Source organism: Danio rerio, chromosome 10 (genome assembly GCF_052040795.2).
Source record: "Danio rerio strain M-AB ecotype USA chromosome 10, GRCz13ab, whole genome shotgun sequence".
NCBI classification, from domain to species: domain Eukaryota; kingdom Metazoa; phylum Chordata; class Actinopteri; order Cypriniformes; family Danionidae; genus Danio; species Danio rerio.
The window spans coordinates 44293481-44311409 of record NC_141030.1 but is presented as its reverse complement, the minus strand read 5'-3'; the positions used below and the strand labels follow the sequence as shown (position 1 = coordinate 44311409).

The 17929-nt window shown below is 39.3% G+C and overlaps 2 protein-coding genes across 2 annotated transcripts; both read left to right on the top strand.

Annotated features, from left to right (window-relative positions):
- The first annotated feature begins 1374 nt into the window (after positions 1–1374).
- Positions 1375–4740, top strand: taar20r (trace amine associated receptor 20r). Its single transcript, XM_087271477.1, has one exon. The coding sequence runs from the start codon at positions 1457–1459 to the stop codon at positions 2507–2509; it is 1053 nt and encodes a 350-aa protein (XP_087127603.1). The 5' UTR covers positions 1375–1456; the 3' UTR covers positions 2510–4740.
- A 2760-nt stretch (positions 4741–7500) lies between these two features.
- LOC141375035 (trace amine-associated receptor 13c-like) lies at positions 7501–16319 on the top strand. Its single transcript, XM_087271472.1, has 2 exons — positions 7501–9150; positions 9254–16319. Exon 2 carries the CDS (start codon positions 9541–9543, stop codon positions 10591–10593), a length of 1053 nt encoding a protein of 350 aa, XP_087127598.1. The 5' UTR covers positions 7501–9150; positions 9254–9540; the 3' UTR covers positions 10594–16319.
- The last annotated feature ends 1610 nt before the right edge of the window (positions 16320–17929 follow it).

The following is a 17929-nucleotide window of genomic DNA, read 5'->3' as shown; positions in this document are numbered from 1 at the left end:
CTATAAGCTGACATACGAGCAATCCGCTGATGAATCGCAGCTTTAAATCGCTCCAGTGTTTTATCCATCAGATAGAATGTATATTTTAACAAACTGTATACCAAACTTGGCCTGTCAGGATTTTGCCCCATGTTATTTTAGTTTTTCCTTTTAATGTTTTTTTCTTTACCACTAGATGTCCTCATTTCATTCTTTGTCTTTGTATTTGTAATCACAGTTACTGTACAGTTACTTGTTTAGCTGTTTGTATTTAAGTAGCCTCAGTTTAGCAGTTCTTTGCTCAGTTATTGTGGATCCTAGCCTGTTATCCTCTGCGAGTTCCTCTATTTAAAAAAATTACCTTTTGTCAAGCATTTTGTGACTTATGTTTTTGTAGCATTTTTTTTAGCAGTTACTGATCCTGAGTTTTTTGCCTTTTGAGCTTTTCGCATTTTTTGAAATTGGAGAAGTCTCTGTTTTTTGTCTGCTCTATCTTTATGTTCTATTGAAGTGGTTTTTTTTGCCATTAATAAATTCCTCTTAAGGAGAAAGTTCCTTTTTGTGACTTGGGTTCTTCAATGCCTGTTTGGCTCAGTGGGTTCAAGGTGTTGGAATATCATGCCAATTCCATGCGTGTTCAAGAGAAAAGATCAGGAGAGGTTTTTCTTCAATGACAAAAATATTAGTAATTTATTAGATACAAATGAATAATTCGATGACAGAGCTCTGGGTTACATTACCCCAATGCAATACAAGAATTACATTCAAGAGGTTCGCAACCAACATACATTTCCTGACTTCAGCATATATACACCACCGATCTTAACAGGTGGAGTTTTGGTGTAACGTCACTTGTCAGTCATTGTTCAGTCCTCCATTGGCCGCCCCTTCGGCATATTTCCTCTTTATCTATGAATTCTCTGCCCAACAACAAAGTATACATCTTTCTGTGTTCAGTTTTAACACCTCTCTTCAGACAGGAAGTTTCTGCAGAGCTCAATTTAATTTTGGACCCGCATCTATCTACTTCTGCAAAAATGCTAATTAGTATGCACAGCACTCACCCACAACATTAGAAGTTCAGTTAATATATGACCCTTACATGACCAATACAAATAATTGTTTAATTAAAAGAAAAGAGACAAAAAATAATAAAAAATGGTTCCTATTATTCAATAAAGGCCAACATCTCATGCAAGAGACCCGGGTTCTATCCCAGTCTCTGACATGGCCTTTATGTAATATTTTTATCAAAGTAACAATAGAAACCAATAACAAGACAGTGACACAAAAACAAAGCACACTTTTGAGCTGACCAGCACTTTTAAACAAAATCAGACGATTTTAACCAAGAAAAAAAAATGATTGTATTCCAAACCTTATGTTCAAGAAAGAGAGAAAACAAATCATACTGTTAATAAATTACATCAGAGTGGGCGGTAAATGGGTTGTTCTGCCTGATCCAGACACAGTATAAATGAAAAGACAGAAAGGAGAGCAGAACAAACTCCTAACAGGAGGAGACTCACTCATGGCCTATGAGACAGAGGATCTGGAGACTCAATACTGCTTTCCTGACATCAACTCATCATGTGTCAAGGAGAGACGCTCCAGTTATGGATATTTCACCATATATTTGTTTGTGTCATTGCTGTCAGCATGGACTGTGTTTCTGAACCTGCTGGTGATCATCTCCATCTCTCACTTCAAGAAGCTTCACACTCCAACCAACATGATTATTCTCTCTCTGGCTGTAAATGATCTGCTTATTGGACTCGTCATGCCTGTAGAGGCCATCAGACTGATTGAGACGTGTTGGTATTTTGGAGACACTTTCTGTGGACTTCATTTATTATTTGTGTCATTACTTCTTGCAGCATCTCTTAGTAATTTAGTTTTAATCGCTGTTGATCGTTATGTGGCTGTGTGTCACCCTTTACTGTACCCACAGAAAATCACCATCACTAAAACATTCATGAGTATCTGTCTGAGCTGGGTTTGTTCATCAGCTTATAACACTTCCCTTTTTATCAATAATGGATATTTTGGCACTTCACTCAGTACAGATGTGTGTTATGGGGAGTGTTTGTTCATGTCAAGATTTAGTTGGATACTCACTGATATGTTCATGTCTTTTATCTTTCCCTGTGTGCTGATCATCAGTTTATATTTGAGGATTTTCTATGTGGTTCATCAGCAAGTGAAGGTTATAAACTCTCTGATGAAGGGTGGTAAATGTGTAACGGAGGGTTCGGTGAAGAGGAAATCTGAGAGTAAAGCTGCTCTGACTTTAGGAATCATTGTGTCAGTGTATATGCTTTGCTGGATTCCATATTTCATCTGTTCTTTAACTGTGTACTCCTCTACAGCTCTAAATGGTTTATTATTTGCAGTTTGTGCTAACTCAGGTCTGAATCCTCTGATTTATGCTTTATTTTACCCCTGGTTTAAGAAGACAGCTAAACTCATTTTAACCCTGAAAATATTTCATTCTGCATCTTCTCTGATTAATATTTTTACAGAACATTAATTACTGTAACTATGGCTGAGGAGATGTCACCTGTCAGTGTCATTTTTAATTCCTCAATGTACACGTCCAGCTGTTTTGTGTTCATAGCGGTCCACATGTATTTCTTACAGGATAAAATACAAAGCCTCTATCGAGTACTGACTAACATCGTAACTGCTGCTCTGACAGACTCACAATGGGGAGACGTGTTTCACATTAAGACACACTGCTTTTCATTTTTAAACAAATACATTTGCAGTGGATTTATGTGGCACTCATGTGACCTTTGATTATACCTGAAAGCAGAAAGCTCTGTCCTGTTTCAACATACTGTGATGGTGGAGGGTGGGGTGCTGTTATAAGAAACCTTGGTTTTCTATGAGGGTTTGTTTGATTAGTTTCAATAATCTGTAGTCTCACTAAGTCATGACTATAAAATGTTTTAATGTTTTTTAACCCAATTGTTTGTTATACGCCACATATTTGCACTTTACAACAATAATTTTTAAGCTAAAATGATCATATTGTATGATAAAGTGGATCAAAAAACAATAAATAGTAACACAATTAATCATTCCCCTTGATCATTTTTTCTTGTAATGCACCTCACAAAACACTTCCTTAAATTCACTTCTTCTTTATTTATATAGCGCTCTTACAATATAGATTTTCAAAGCAGCTTAACAAAGAAGTTCTTGTAAATTGAAACTGTGTCAGTCCAGTTAAAGGCACGACACAGTAAGGAAGGAGCTCTTCAGGTTAGCACATGTATTGTATTCAGTTATAAAATGTTGACAATGTGAAAACAGTCATGTAGAAGCTTACAGGACAAAGATAAAATGTACATACAAAGCTAAATCAAGGGATACCCATATCTGCTAAGAGTGTCAATGTTTATTTTGTTTCCACTTTAAAGAGCAAATATCTTGTTTATGCACAGTCACACACATGAACAATCCACATAATAAAACTAACAAAACCAACAGATATAATAACGTATTACTATACTAAATGGCAGATCGGTTTATCTTGATATGCTGTTACCAAAAGCATAATGTACCATACTCTGAACCTACCTGACCATACAGTACCCCATCTACAATCACTTTAAGACTTGAAGCTGTAATCTTTGGGTCACAAGTACAACTCCCTTTCCTTGTTTACACACTGCTTTTCTTTTTAAAACAAATAGATTTGCAGTGGTTATATGTGGCACTCCGGACCAATTATAGGGTCACACCATTATTTGGGTCATTTGCATCACTCTACTTGCGTTGTATTTGCATTGTCTTACACAATAAACATTACATATATTTCTATATGCTATAAAAATAGTCAAAACAAATGACAACAACACAGTGTTGTTAGTTCATTTCTTGTGAAAAACCTGATGTGGCCCAGCCTAACCCAGACTCTGCCTCCAGCGGCCCCCAGGTAATTTGAGTTTGAGACCCCTGCTATTCTAAATGGCAGATCAGTTTATCAAGATATGCTGTTAATTAAAGACAGATATATGGCCAAGCATAATGTACCATACTCTGAATTTACCAAACCATACAGTACCCCATCTACAGTACAATCTCTTCAACACTTGAAGCTGTGGCCTTTGGGTCACAAGTACAACTCCCTGAATAGACTTCTCTTTACATACAGTTGACAGAAGCATGTAAACAAATTAAAATAAACTTTTTTTATCATGACTAAAGTACTCTTTCATTTTTATATGGTCATAAAGTGCTCTAAAAACACCTTAAAGTTAAGTGATGGTTTGCCTAAAACAAGTTAAATTATTTTTGAATTTGGCAAGAAAAATAATCTTAATGAGATATAATCTCAAACTGAAGTTTTACCAGATCACAAAAAACATGTAAGTGATCGTGATCTATAATGCGAGATGTTTACTTGCAGCCGCACGTTTGCCTCATTTATAAAAGCAGAACATGCAGGATACAGCAAGTAAATTCACCAGTTACCCAAATACATACAAGTGGCTGGTGAACTTGTAGAAGAGTAGATTCAACTTAGTTACTTTGACTGTGTAATGTGTATCTGATATGAATAAAACACTTCCGCAATTTATATTTGAACAGATTGTTAGACTTGTGTGTTTTACAAACTCTTAGAAATGTTTTGTTTTACCAGTACTTGTGTGTATTTACATGTCTAAAACATGAATTAAGCATGAGGCGGTTAAAATGCTGCATAACTGTCATAATATGACACGTCTTTCTCAGCGGGGTTAAGTGGGTTTTGTTTTTTGGAAAAAAAAAAAAAAGCATTTTTCTGACGGTCCTTTACTGAGAGCTCTGCTCAGCGCGAGTTCTTTCTGACTCAGCGCCAGACACCACGCCAAATCTCAGTTTGATTTTCTCAGTTGCCGCTCTAAAGGTAAACGAGCTAACGCTAACTTATCATGCTTGTCAAGCTGGATAAAGAGTAAAACATTAGCACCAGGGACTTTACGGTCCTCACTTCAAAACGAACAAAAATAAGATTCTTTACTGATTTACCCTGCTGTTTAACTCCCTTCATCCTCATCCCTGTCTATGAGGTGTCGAACTCTGTATCAGTGAGCGAGAAAGAGAGAGACCAAGCACTCTGCTCCACTCTGAACTAATGTGTTTTTTTAATAATCAAACCTCCCCGTGTCATGCTACACAACAAATTGATTATGAAATTAGTTGCCAATGCTTTTAGTATTTGATTTTTATCCATTTAATCAATTCGTTGTTGCAGCCCTAGTGGTATCGAACCGATATCTGATCCAAGTATCAGGATCTGGTATCCCTACAAATGACAAAGACTCTCTCAGAACATTAAAGGTTTATAAAACCCTCAAGTACTTTTTTTTTTTTTTTTTTTAAAGAGCCCATATTATGGGTTTTTGAAAATTCCCCTCCATGTAGTGTGTAACACAGCTCTAAGTGAAGTAAAGTATCCAGCTAAGGCTTAAATCTGTAAGAATACAGTGTTTAAAACTGTTGATTCATCTATAAAAGAGTCGACTCATAGTGCTTCAAACGAGTCGCCTTGATACAGATTCATTAGGTGTTTCGCCATGACGTACGAACGAAACCAAGTTATTCATGTGCACGCGCAAACCCGGGAGATTTCAAACCTGAGGCCCCGCCCTCTGACGCAGAAACTCAGACACACACACACACACACCCACAAACACATGCACACACACACACACACAAACATGCCGGTCGATTGAAGTCACACTGCAGATGGATATATTGAGTCTCTACCCAAAGATGAAACCTCAGCATTATAGCCAAGCAGTTGGAAACTACTGGAAACTTCTGGAAGCTACATGCTACAAAGAATACTTCATCAGCGTTTGTTAAAGGAAGGATCAGTAAAGAGTAACTTACTGATGGACGTCAGGATGGGTTTCTTCCTCCATTTCTCAAGTGTAAGTATGTGCGATTAAAGTTGCCTCGTTGACTCTAGCTTGCAAATGTATTTAGTTGTGATTTGTTACTTGTAACCGCGTGTACTGTATCAGGTTAACTGGCTATATTCTCTTATCGCGTGCAAAGTCACGTTAAAAACGCGACGCGTGCTGCTTTTTTAACGGAGCTCCGTGGACGAGGAGTAGTGTGTGTGTCTGTGTGTGCGTGTCCGCGCGCTGTCGTCCGGAGGTGTGTGTGTGTGTGCGCGCGCGTTGTCGTCCGGAGCAGGGTTAAGTGCGTGTGTGTGTGCAATATGTGTGTGTGTGTGTCTGTGAAAAGAGCAGAGTGAGAAGCTAGGAGATCTCCTCAACTGTTTTTGGAGTTTTTGCTCAATAAAATAGTTAGTCGTCTGAATTTTCAAGTCCATAGTCTGTATTTACATTGACCCACTGGCAGCTAAAATCCACGCCTACACTATAGAGCGTGCATGAACTGTGATTACTTTTATATTGCTGATTAGCTGTTTGGCTTTTCACTCTCTTACTGAAGGCAGTCGACCAATCGCAACAGGCTGTCATCAGTCCAATCAGCGCAGATTAGCTTTGCGCTAAGGAGGGGTTTGGGAACAAATGAATCACTGGACGATTCATATGGGAGTCGCTGGGATAATTAGGTAAAAATAAATGCAGATTATAAGACCATGAAAGTGTTTTTTTGACCTTGCATGCATATTAAACTGTTGTTGGAGACCCTTACAACCAAGATATGACCCTATTTCATGTATAATATGGGCTCTTTAATTTTTTAGATTTCTGTTAGCGGTAATTGTGGGGAAATCTGAATAATTTTGAGCCTTTGTCAGCTGATTTCATCTTCTGAGTTTAAAATCATTTTTGTGGTGGGATCAAAATCAGTGATGCAGCACTATCTGCCTGTCCAGTGATGACGTGTCGATTTCTCATTATTATTCATAGACTGAGTTTTCTTATTCTATGAGAAGAGTCTGCTTCTTAATTATTCATGACAGAATGTGCTTTTTGACAGACTCATATGGACAGACCTGACAAGGTGTAAGATGATGCACTGCATGCACTATTTAGGTGGTTGTGAATTGTTGTATGTGTTTGTTTCCATGATCCACAGGGTTTATTGCATGGTTTCCCTGCAATGCTGTCAGGCCAGATACAGCCAAGCTGTTTGTGTGCAGCGAGCATTTTTGTCAGGAGAGCTGTACAAGAATTGAAGAATGACTTTTTCTTTTATTAGTTTTTTACCATTCAGACAAATCGCCTATACCCGTGCTGCTGTGTTCACACCTGTTTAATATCTTCAACATTAGCGGCAGGACTAATGGATTTAACAGATAAGAAATAAGTCCTGCTGTACTTCTATCCACGGTGCCTGCATTCAGACCCAGAGATTCAGGAGGCGAGAAGTCCTCCTAACGTACAGTGTTCACACATAAATTTTGGTTATGTATTATGATAATACCTAATGTATATGTAATGGGCCATTTATGTATCTACTGTTTATTTCTAACTGTTTATTTTAAGTTTGTAAACTATAAAGTCAAGTGTCTCTTCATGTTTTGTTCTGTTTTTTTCTTTCTTTTTTAGTCTTGAGTTGGTGCGCAAACTGATAGTTGTGCTGTGCCGGCCACTTCCACTCCTCTCTCTGCGTTAGACACCCATCATAGACCTTTTTTTTTTGTAAAAAAATTCTGAGGTAATAATAATAATAATAACGATTCCTTACATTTATATAGCGCTTTTCTGGGCACTCAAAGCACTTTACACAACGGGGGGAATCTCCTCATCCACCACCAGCGTGCAGCATCCACCTGGATGATGCGACGGCAGGCATTTTGCATCAAACTGCACACCACACACAAGCTGATTGGTGGAGAGGAGACAGTGATAAAGCCAATTGGGATATGGGAATGGTTAGGAGGCCATGATGGACAAAGGCCAGTGGGCAGATTTGGCCAGGATGCCGGGGTTAAACCCCTACTCTTTTTCGAAGGACATCCTGGGATTTTTAACGACCACAGAGAGTCTGGACCTCGGTTTAACGTCTCATCCGAAAGACGGCGCTCACTGAGCAGTATAGCGTCTTCGTCACTATACTGGGGCATTAGGACCCACACAGACCACATGTTGAGCGCCCCCTGCCAGCCTCACTAACACCACTTCCGGCAGCAACCTAGCATTCCATGTGGTCTACCATCCAGGTACTGATCGGGCGCAGCCCTGCTTAGCTTCAGTGGGTGACCATTTGAGAGTTGCAGAGAGCTAGCTGCCGGCGTCAGGTAGACTTAAACTTAAAGTGGCGGGTTTAACCCTTTAAATGAACTTGACTGTATGTGAATTTATTGCCACCCATATACTTATAAACACATTAACATGTATCTGCTTGTCTGTCACACTGCTATTTTTGACTATTTGGAAGGGTTGTATAGGGTTGTCACGAGACTGGAATTTGGTAGCAATTGATGCTGAAATTTTAAAAACGTATATTTTTGATGCTCCAAGACAGCACTGATTTGCCTTTGGCTGTTTCTCAATATGCTCTCGTGTAACGTCATCATCAGCTGCCAAAGTTCAGTTTCAATACTCAAGACCGCAAGAACAGAGGATGCGTGAAACTTCCCGGATGTGCTCTTGATATCGAGTACACACCGATGTAGAAGTCATTGCGACTGGAGGTGGGATTTGCAGCATTTTATAAAGTTCAGAGATTTACCTTATTTACCTCAGGAGTTACCTTAAATGAAACGGTGAAAGCAAACATAACCATGGACATCTTAATAAAGGGATAAACACATTAAGGGTGTTTGTTTGTTGAAATTCATATTAAAATATGTTTTATTTATATTGTGCAGAGTATATTTATAATGTTTTTATGCAAAGCATATAATTTGAAAAGGGGAAAACAATAAATCATTGTATGAATGCGGTAATGTTTAAATAATTTACCATTTAAAACGTGTGAAGGTCACGTGACCATCAAGAAGAACGCAACATCTAATTTCTCAAAGGATGCGTTCTCTGCCCTCGCGATCTTCTGAAATCGTTCTTCCGAGGACACCTGGTAAGACCGCTCTCCACAAAAACGCAAGTCCATTCTTTGCGTTCTTGGAATTGAGAAACAGCCCTTGTGTTCATGTGCTCAACAGAAATGACTGTGATTAGCCATGAAGGTCATCACCTCACTAAACTCACTGCTGTTTACTGAGTGCAACCACAGTTACAGGGACACTGGAGCGTTTTAAAGTCACATACATCAGCTGATTTTGTCTATAAGCTGACATATTATCGATCCGCTGAAGAATTGTGGCTTTAAATCGCTCCAGTGTTTTATCCTGCAGATAGAATAAATATTTTAACAAACTGTATACCAAACTTGGCCTTTATGTAATATTTGTATCAAAGTAAAAATAAAAACCAATAACAAGACAGTGACACAAAAAAGAAAGCACACTTTTAAGCTGACCTGCACTTTTAAACAGAAACAGACAATTTTAACCTGGACAGAAAAAAAGATTGTATTCCAAACCTTATGTTCAAGAAAGAGAGAAAACAAATCATACTGTTAATAAATTACATCAGAGTGGGCGGTAAATGGGTTGGTCCGCCTGATCCAGACACAGTATAAATGAAAAGACAGAAAGGAGAGCAGAACAAACTCCTAACAGGAGGAGACTCACTCATGGCCTATGAGACAGAGGATCTGGAGACTCAATACTGCTTTCCTGACATCAACTCATCATGTGTCAAGGAGAGACGCTCCAGTCATAGATTTGTTATCATATACTTGTTTGTGTCATTGCTGTCAGCATGGACTGTGTTTCTGAACCTGCTGGTGATCATCTCCATCTCTCACTTCAAGAAGCTTCACACTCCAACCAACATGATTATTCTCTCTCTGGCTGTAACTGATCTGCTTGTTGGACTCGTCATGCCTGTAGAGGCCATCAGAATGATTGAGACGTGTTGGTATTTTGGAGACACTTTCTGTGGACTTCATTTATTATTTGTGTCATTACTTATTGCAGCATCTCTTAGTAATTTGGTTTTAATTGCTGTTGATCGTTATGTGGCTGTGTGTCACCCTTTACTGTACCCACAGAAAATAACCATCACTAAAACACTTATGAGTATCTGTCTGAGCTGGGTTTGTTCATCAGCTTATAACACTGCCCTTTTAATCAATAATGGATATTTTGGCACTTCACACAGAACAGACGTGTGTTATGGGGAGTGTTTGTTCATGTCAAGTTTCAATTGGGTAGTGACTGATCTGTTCTTGTCTTTTATTTTTCCTTGTTTGCTGATCATCTCTTTATATTTAAGGATCTTCTATGTCGTTCATCAGCAAGTGAAGGTTATAAACTCTCTGATGAAGGGTGGTAAATGTGTAACGGAGGGTTTAGTGAAGAGGAAATCTGAGAGTAAAGCTGCTCTGACTCTAGGAATCATTGTGTTAGTTTATCTGCTTTGCTATATTCCATATTTCATCTGCTCTATAACTGTAAACTCCTCCACAACTATAAATGGTTTATTATTTGCTGTATGTGCCAACTCAGGTCTGAATCCTCTGATTTATGCTTTATTTTACCCCTGGTTTAAGAAGACAGCTAAACTCATTTTAACCCTGAAAATTTTTCATTCTGCATCTTCTCTGATCAATATTTTTACAGAACATTAATTACTGTAACTATAGCTGAGGCGATGCCTCCTGTCAGTGTCATTTTTAATTCCTCATTAAACAAGTCCAGCTGTTTTGTGTTTATAGCAGTCCACATGTACTTCTTACAGGACAAAATACAAAGTAAAGCCTCTGTTGAGTACTGACTAACATCGTAACTACTGCTCTGACAGACTCACAATGGGGAGACGTGTTTCACATTAAGACACACTGCTTTTCATTTTTAAACAAATACATTTGCAGTGGATTTATGTGGCACTTATGTGGCACCTTTGATTATACCTGAAAGCAGAAAGCTCTGTCCTGTTTCAACATACTGTGATGGTGGAGGGTGGTAGATGGGGTGCTGTGATGAGAAACCTTGGTTCACCATGAGGGTTTGTTGGATTAGTTTCAATAATCTGTTGTCTCATTAAGTCATGACTATAATTTTTTTAATGTTTTTCTTTATTTCTAAAGCGATTTTACAAAGTAGATTCTTAAAGCAGCTTAACATAGTTCTAGTAAGTTAAATCAGAGTCAGTCCAGTTAAAGGCACGACACAATAAGGAAGGAGCTCTTCAGGTTGGCACATGTATTGTATTCAGGTATAAAATGTTGACAATGTAAAAACAGTCATGTAGAAGCTCACAGGACAAAGATAAAAAGTACATACAAAGCTAAATCAAGGGACACCCATATCTGCTAAGAGTGTCAATGTTTATTTTGCTTCCATGTTAAAGAAAAAAAAAATTGTTTATTCACTGTCATAAACAAGAACAATCCACATAATAAAACTAACAAAACCAACAGATATAATAACGTATTACTATACTAAATGGCAGATCAGTTTATCTTGATATGCTGTTACCAAAAGCATAATGTACCATACTCTGAACCTACCTGACCATACAGTACCCCATCTACAGTCACTTCAAGACAAAAAGCTGTAATATTTGGGTCACAAGTACAACTCCCTTTCCTTGTTTACACACTGCTTTTCTTTTTAAAACAAATGCATTTGCAGTGGTTATATGTACCAATTATAGGGTCACACCATTATTTGGGTCATTTGCATCACTCTACTTGCGTTGTATTTGCATTGTCTCACACAAAAAACATTACATATATTTCTATATGCTGTAAAAGTAGTCAAAACAAATGACAATAACACAGTGTTGTTAGTTCATTTTTTGTGAAAAACCTGATGTGGCCCAGCCTAACCCAGACTCTGCCTCCAGCGGCCCCCAGGTAATTTGAGTTTGAGACCCCTGCTATTCTAAATGGCAGATCAGTTTATCAAGATATGTTGTTAATAAAAGAAAGATATATGGCCAAGCATAATGTACCATACTCTAAATTTACCAAACCATACAGTACCCCATCTACAGTACAATCTCTTTAACACTTGAAGCTGTGGCCTTTGGGTCACAAGTACAACTCCCTGAATAGACTTCTCTTTACATACAGTTGACAGAAGCATGTAAACAAATTAAAATAAACTTTTTTTATCATGACCAAAACACTCTTTTTTAGATGGTCATACAGTGCTCTAAAATGGTTTTAAAGAGTACTAATCCAAAGCCCTGCTAACTACAGTATGTGATTTTAGCCATGATTTGGTCATCCGAGACAAATTTAAGAAATCCTTAAAAGATTTCTACAACCCTAGGCTAAAATCTGTGGTATTTGATTATTGATTTGACATGTTCAGTGACAGCTAAACAGCCGTTCTGATCTTCTCCTGATTGAATATTAGCAGTGTCAGATTTCTGCAGTGCAACTTCAACTTCCTAAATAACAAACTTCAGCTAGTTCAGAATGCAGCTGCTAGAGCGCTTTCTAGAACACAGAAATATAATCATATTACTGAATTTTGAATCGAATATTCCCAAAATCAACTGTAGGTGGTAGATCTTTCTCTTATCTGGCACCTAAACTCTGGAACAGCCTTCCTAGCACAGTTCCGGAAGCAGACACACTCTGTCAGTTTAAAACTAGATTAAAGACACATCTCTTTGCATTTGTGTACACATAAAACAGAAAATGCTTTTGAAATCCAAATGCTCTAAAGCAGGCATGACCAAACTCGGTCATGTAGGGCCGATGTCCTGAAAAATTTACTTCGAACCCCAATCAGACAAACCTTGGCCAGCTAATCAAGCTCTTACTAGGCTTTCTACAAACATACTTGCAGGTGTGTTGAGACAAGTTGGACCTAAAATCTACAAGCTACAAGCGAGTTTGGAGACCCCTGCTCTAAAGGATTGTTAGTCTGCATTATTTAGGTCAACCTAAATCATGTCATTATAATTTGAACAACATCTGCGATTATGTTAGTCTGTTTTTATTATTCCAGAGGTTTCCATAATGCTGGACCAGGCTGTATTCTGAGCAGCTGCTGGGGTGGTTATGGAGGAGTGGAGAGCATGAGACTGATCCCTGTAAGACCGAAGTGACAGACAAGTCTTCGCATTGATCCTAAAGGGCCTTCCCACCTGCAGCTTCTCCACAATGAACGTCCAGCTTTCTTTAGCCTCTGGCACCTAGACTGCAGCTCTGCACAAGAAGTTTGGCCATTGAGCCTGTTTTTTCTCTAGGTTTTTCTGCCTTCACTTTTGCAAATTGGTAAAGTTTCTTCCTCGCCACTGTCACTACTGGCTTGCATGTTTCGGAACTTGTGGAGCTGCTTATCTATGGATTACTCTTCAGTGTTTGGACTCTCAGAAGTGAAAATTAACCCACACTGAACTAAACTTAAACTCTGAATCAAATCAAATTACTTTTATTGTCACTTCATCAGCATGCGTGCTATGATGAGTGAAAAGCTTGGGTGCTGGCTCTAGACAGACTTCCTTCAGTCGGCTGGTGCGTGACCGGATGCTGCGGAACCGTCTGTCTGAGGGTAGCAGAGAGAAAAGTCTATGGCTTGGGTGGCTGGAGTCACTGATAATTCTCTTGGCTTTCCTCATGCACCGCCTGGTGTAGATGTCCTGGAGGGAGGGAAGCTCACCTCCTACTACGCGTCCCGCAGTTCGCACAATCCTATGTAGGCCTTTGCGATTGCTGCTGGTGCTATTTCTATACCAGATGGTGATACAGCCAGACAGGATGCTCTCCACTGTGCAGGTGTAGAACGAGCGGAGGATATGGGGGCACATTCCAAACCTCTTGAGGAAGAAGAGGCGTTGTTGTGTCTTCCTCAGGACCGCGTCTGTGTGAGCAGTCCATGTCAGATCATCAGCGATGTGGACTCCAAGAAACTTGAAAGTGCTGACTCTCTCCACTGGTGTCCCGTTGATGGTAATAGGGGTGTGTTCTCTCTTCTCTCTCCTGAAATCCACCACCCACTTCTTGGTTTTGTTGATGTTGAGTGAGAGGTGGTTTCCATCACACCACTGCGTCAGAGTGTGCACCTCCTCTCTATAGGCCGTCTTATCATTATCTGTGATTAGACCCAACCACCGTTGTGTCTTCAGCAAATTTACCGATGACGCTGGAGCTGTGTTTTGCTGTACAGTCATGTGTGTACAGGGAGTACAGGATTGGGCTGAGAACACAGCTCTGTGGAGCGACAGTGTTGAGGATCAGTGTGGACGAGGTAATGTTGTTCTTTATGGTGCAGATACAACAACCTGGAGCTGCACACGCTTAAAACAATAGGGATGATAGTGGACTTCAGGAGAGAGAAACCCCCCTGCACTCTCCCCTCTTTCCATCATGAACAGCACTGTGGCTGCAGTAGAGTCATTCAGGTTCCTGGGCACCACCATCTCTCAGGATCTGAAGTGGGACATTGACGTAGACGCTATTGTGAAGAAAGCTTAGCAGAGACTTTACTTCCTTCATCAGCTGAGGAAGTTTAACCTGCCACAGGAGCTGCTCATACAGTTCTACTCAGCTGTCATCAAATCCATCCTCTGCACTTCAATCACCATCTGGTTCGGCTCAGCTGCCAAATCCGACCTCCGTAGACTACAGCGAATAGTCCGGACTGCTGAACGAATCACTGGCACTACCCTTCCTACACTTCAAGAACTGTATTCTTCCAGAGTGAGTAAAAGAGCTCGCAAAATCACACCTCGCAATCAGCACATTGACTGTTTAAACTGTTACGGCACTTCAGGGCACCAAGCACAAAAACAGCAAGACACAGGAATAGTTTCTTTCCTCAGGCTATCTACCTTATGAACAGTTAAATATCCCCTTACTATGCAATAATATGTGCAATACTTTCTCATACGCACTTGTACAAAGCACCTTATATCAATATACAATGCAATGCTAAAGTCGCATTTGTACACAGCACCGTATAACCTTTATATTTATAACAACTCTGTACATACAAATTAACATCCACATCTTTTTACTAACTGCATCTCGGTTTAATGTTTATCGTCTTTTTTTTTCATATTTGTTTTGTGTTGTCACTTGTCACTATATGTACACTGGAAACTCTGTAGCCAATACAACTTCATTGTGTTTTTTGTAAAGCACACTTGGCTATAAAACTGATTTTGTATCTTAAACCACAAAGAGTGACAAACCAAGAATAGGAGTGCAGAATCTAACTTGCTCCTTCAAAACACCCCAAAGTGCCACAATAATATTTTGACTGTGCAGGCCATGAGAAATATTCAATTTGACTTGATGTACATTAGGTGTGTAACGGTCAGTGGTGTAAAGTAACTGTTTACAAATACTTAATATACTGTGAGTATTTTTTCTCAGAAATTTTAATTTACTAAGTCATTTAAAAAGTGTTTACTTTTACTCTCTCTTGGGTACATTTTTAGTGCAGTATTGGTACTTTTACTCCACTACTTTCCTTCATCGTACTTTATTTTTTTTCTTGTCTATGAGGATTAGAAAAATCAGTCATGTGATTCCTGTCCAATCACATAGAAGGTAAATTGCATCATAATGAACTACCTCAAGACATGTGTGCTTTATAATTGCAGCAAACTGTTTGGAAGCATTAAAAGTGTCCAAGAAGATGTCCTAAATCTTTACATGCATTGACTAGAGACTGTTTAGATGCATGTCACTGATGAGAAGATGACAGATGTTTACTGTATGATGACTGAAAAAGCCTGTAACACCCAGCAGGCACAAGACATCAACATGATGCCAGATTTACAGTGTACCCTAACGTCATGGGGACGTTGCGTTTTGTTTGGAAATGAAAATCGAGTTGAGCAGATGTGCTTTTTAATCAGCTTCTCGTCAGAACTTAACGTCAGACCAATGTCAGTGTCCAACATTCAACCTAAAACCAACCCAATATCAGCATCTAATGATGTTACAGCTTGGTGTTGTGTGGATGTTTACCACTATGACATCTGTCAGACGTTTGATTTTGGTTGCCATACCTGAGGAATAAATGTCAGTATTTGTTGCGAATATGACGTTGGTTTAAGATGTTGGCATCGTTATTGGACATCAAAATAATGTTGTCCTTAGACGCCGGTTAGACATTTTGGTCACCTGACATCACAACCTAAATCTATCCTAATATTAACATCTTATGACATTGTGTGCCTGCTGGGTAATAACTAGATGCACTACAGAATGTTACGTTTACACACATCCACAAATTACATGTAAATGCATCAGCTTTTAACAGCGTAATACTCACTACTCCTGAGTACTTTTAAAAAGGCTACTTTTAACTCATATTTGAGTAATATTTACAGCAGATACTTTTACACTACATTTTTAGACAGGTCATTGTACTTTTACTTGAGTAGGATTTTTCAGTACTATGTCCACCACTGGGACATGTATTCATCCTGAAGTGCCATGACGAATACAGTCAGCCCAGATGTGCAGCAGTGACTGTTCCACAGAGTTTTATTCAATTCACCTTTATTCCTATAGCGCTTTTACAATGTAGATTGTGTCAAGGCAGCTTCACATAGAAGATTATACGAAAAGACCACAGCAGTGCCACAACTGAGGAGCCATTCACAAAAAAAATGGCAGGTACTTCTCTTTGGGGCTTCTCCACACCGTTGGATGTGGGAAAGACAGTGAGGTTGGACTGATTAGAGAAAGATACATGTAATGGCCCATTTCCACTGAGTGGTACGGTATGGTTCGGTTTGGTACGCTTTCATGGCCGTTTCCACTGTCAAAAGGCATACCGTACCGTACCACTTTTTTGGTACCCTTTCGAAAGGGTAGCAAAAGGCAGAGCTAGACCCGCTGCTGAACGCTATTGGTTTACAGAAATATGTCATTTGCTTACTCAACAAGCCAGAATGAAAACAAAGAAGCCTCCATGTTTGAAATACACAGCAGAGAGATTACAGAGGAATTATATATACATATAATAATGGGCCATGGTCGACTTGGGCTCAAACAAACCTTGTCGTCATCTTGATGAACAGCCACAAAGCCATGAAGTAGAGCAGAATCTACCCTGTGCCTCGTACTTTTTTACGAGCCAGTCTGAAGCGCGTGCGGTTTCGTTTTCTTCCTTGCATTCGCCGCGCTTCTATTTCTGAAATAACAAACTTCATGAGCTGATGATAATATTGTGCGTTTGATTATTGACGTGCTTTTGAAACCCGATCCTGTTAGACACTGACAAACGCGAAAGTGAAGCACGAAAAAAAGGAGAAGCCGGGAAAAAAAGGAGAACATCATTTCTTCAGCAAGAAAGAACAAACTTTCTTGTTATCTGTGTTTGTCTTATCACTATAATTAAGAATTTTTTTTATTGGTGATTACATCAGAGTGGGCAGTAGATGGGTTGGTCAGTCTGATTCAGACACTGTATAGACCTTTATCATGACTGCTGCATGGAGGGCGCCATAGCGACCAGCGTCTTCCGGTAGAATGCTAAAAACTTCCGTTTACAGCGTGTACAACTGGTAATACACGCTCCGAAAATGGGTTTCAATAACGTTTTAATGGATAAAAGAGTGTTTTTGTGACACATCACTTAGAAATGTGTCTGTTAAAGCCGTTATAATCTGTCACATGTGGTTCAAGAGCATCAGAAATACGAGAAAAACGTTCTCCTAGTTCACATGTCTGCCGTCAGAAATACAGTATGTGTGTGCGATCCCGGCCTGTCAGCTGTCAGCTCAGCGGCTCTTCAACACACACACACGCGCTCACACACAGAGAGAGAGAGAGAAAAAGAGAGAGAGAGCGAGAGCAAACCAGAGTACTGGCATGAAACTTAACAGGTATAAAAGTCGTGCAATTTACAAAAATGAACAATAAAAGTCTGTTATTGATACTCTGCTGGCTGATTTGCTGTTCATTCTAATCGCGAGCCGTTTGTGTTTTATTTTGTGTGTTGTTTTTTACCACGGTATAAAACAACTTTAAAGCCAATCCACAT

Excerpts from the sequence above, each read along its gene's own strand:
- taar20r (XM_087271477.1), top strand. The coding sequence starts at position 1,457 with ATGAAAAGACAGAAAGGAGAGCAGAACAAACTCCTAACAGGAGGAGAC.
- LOC141375035 (XM_087271472.1), top strand. The coding sequence starts at position 9,541 with ATGAAAAGACAGAAAGGAGAGCAGAACAAACTCCTAACAGGAGGAGAC.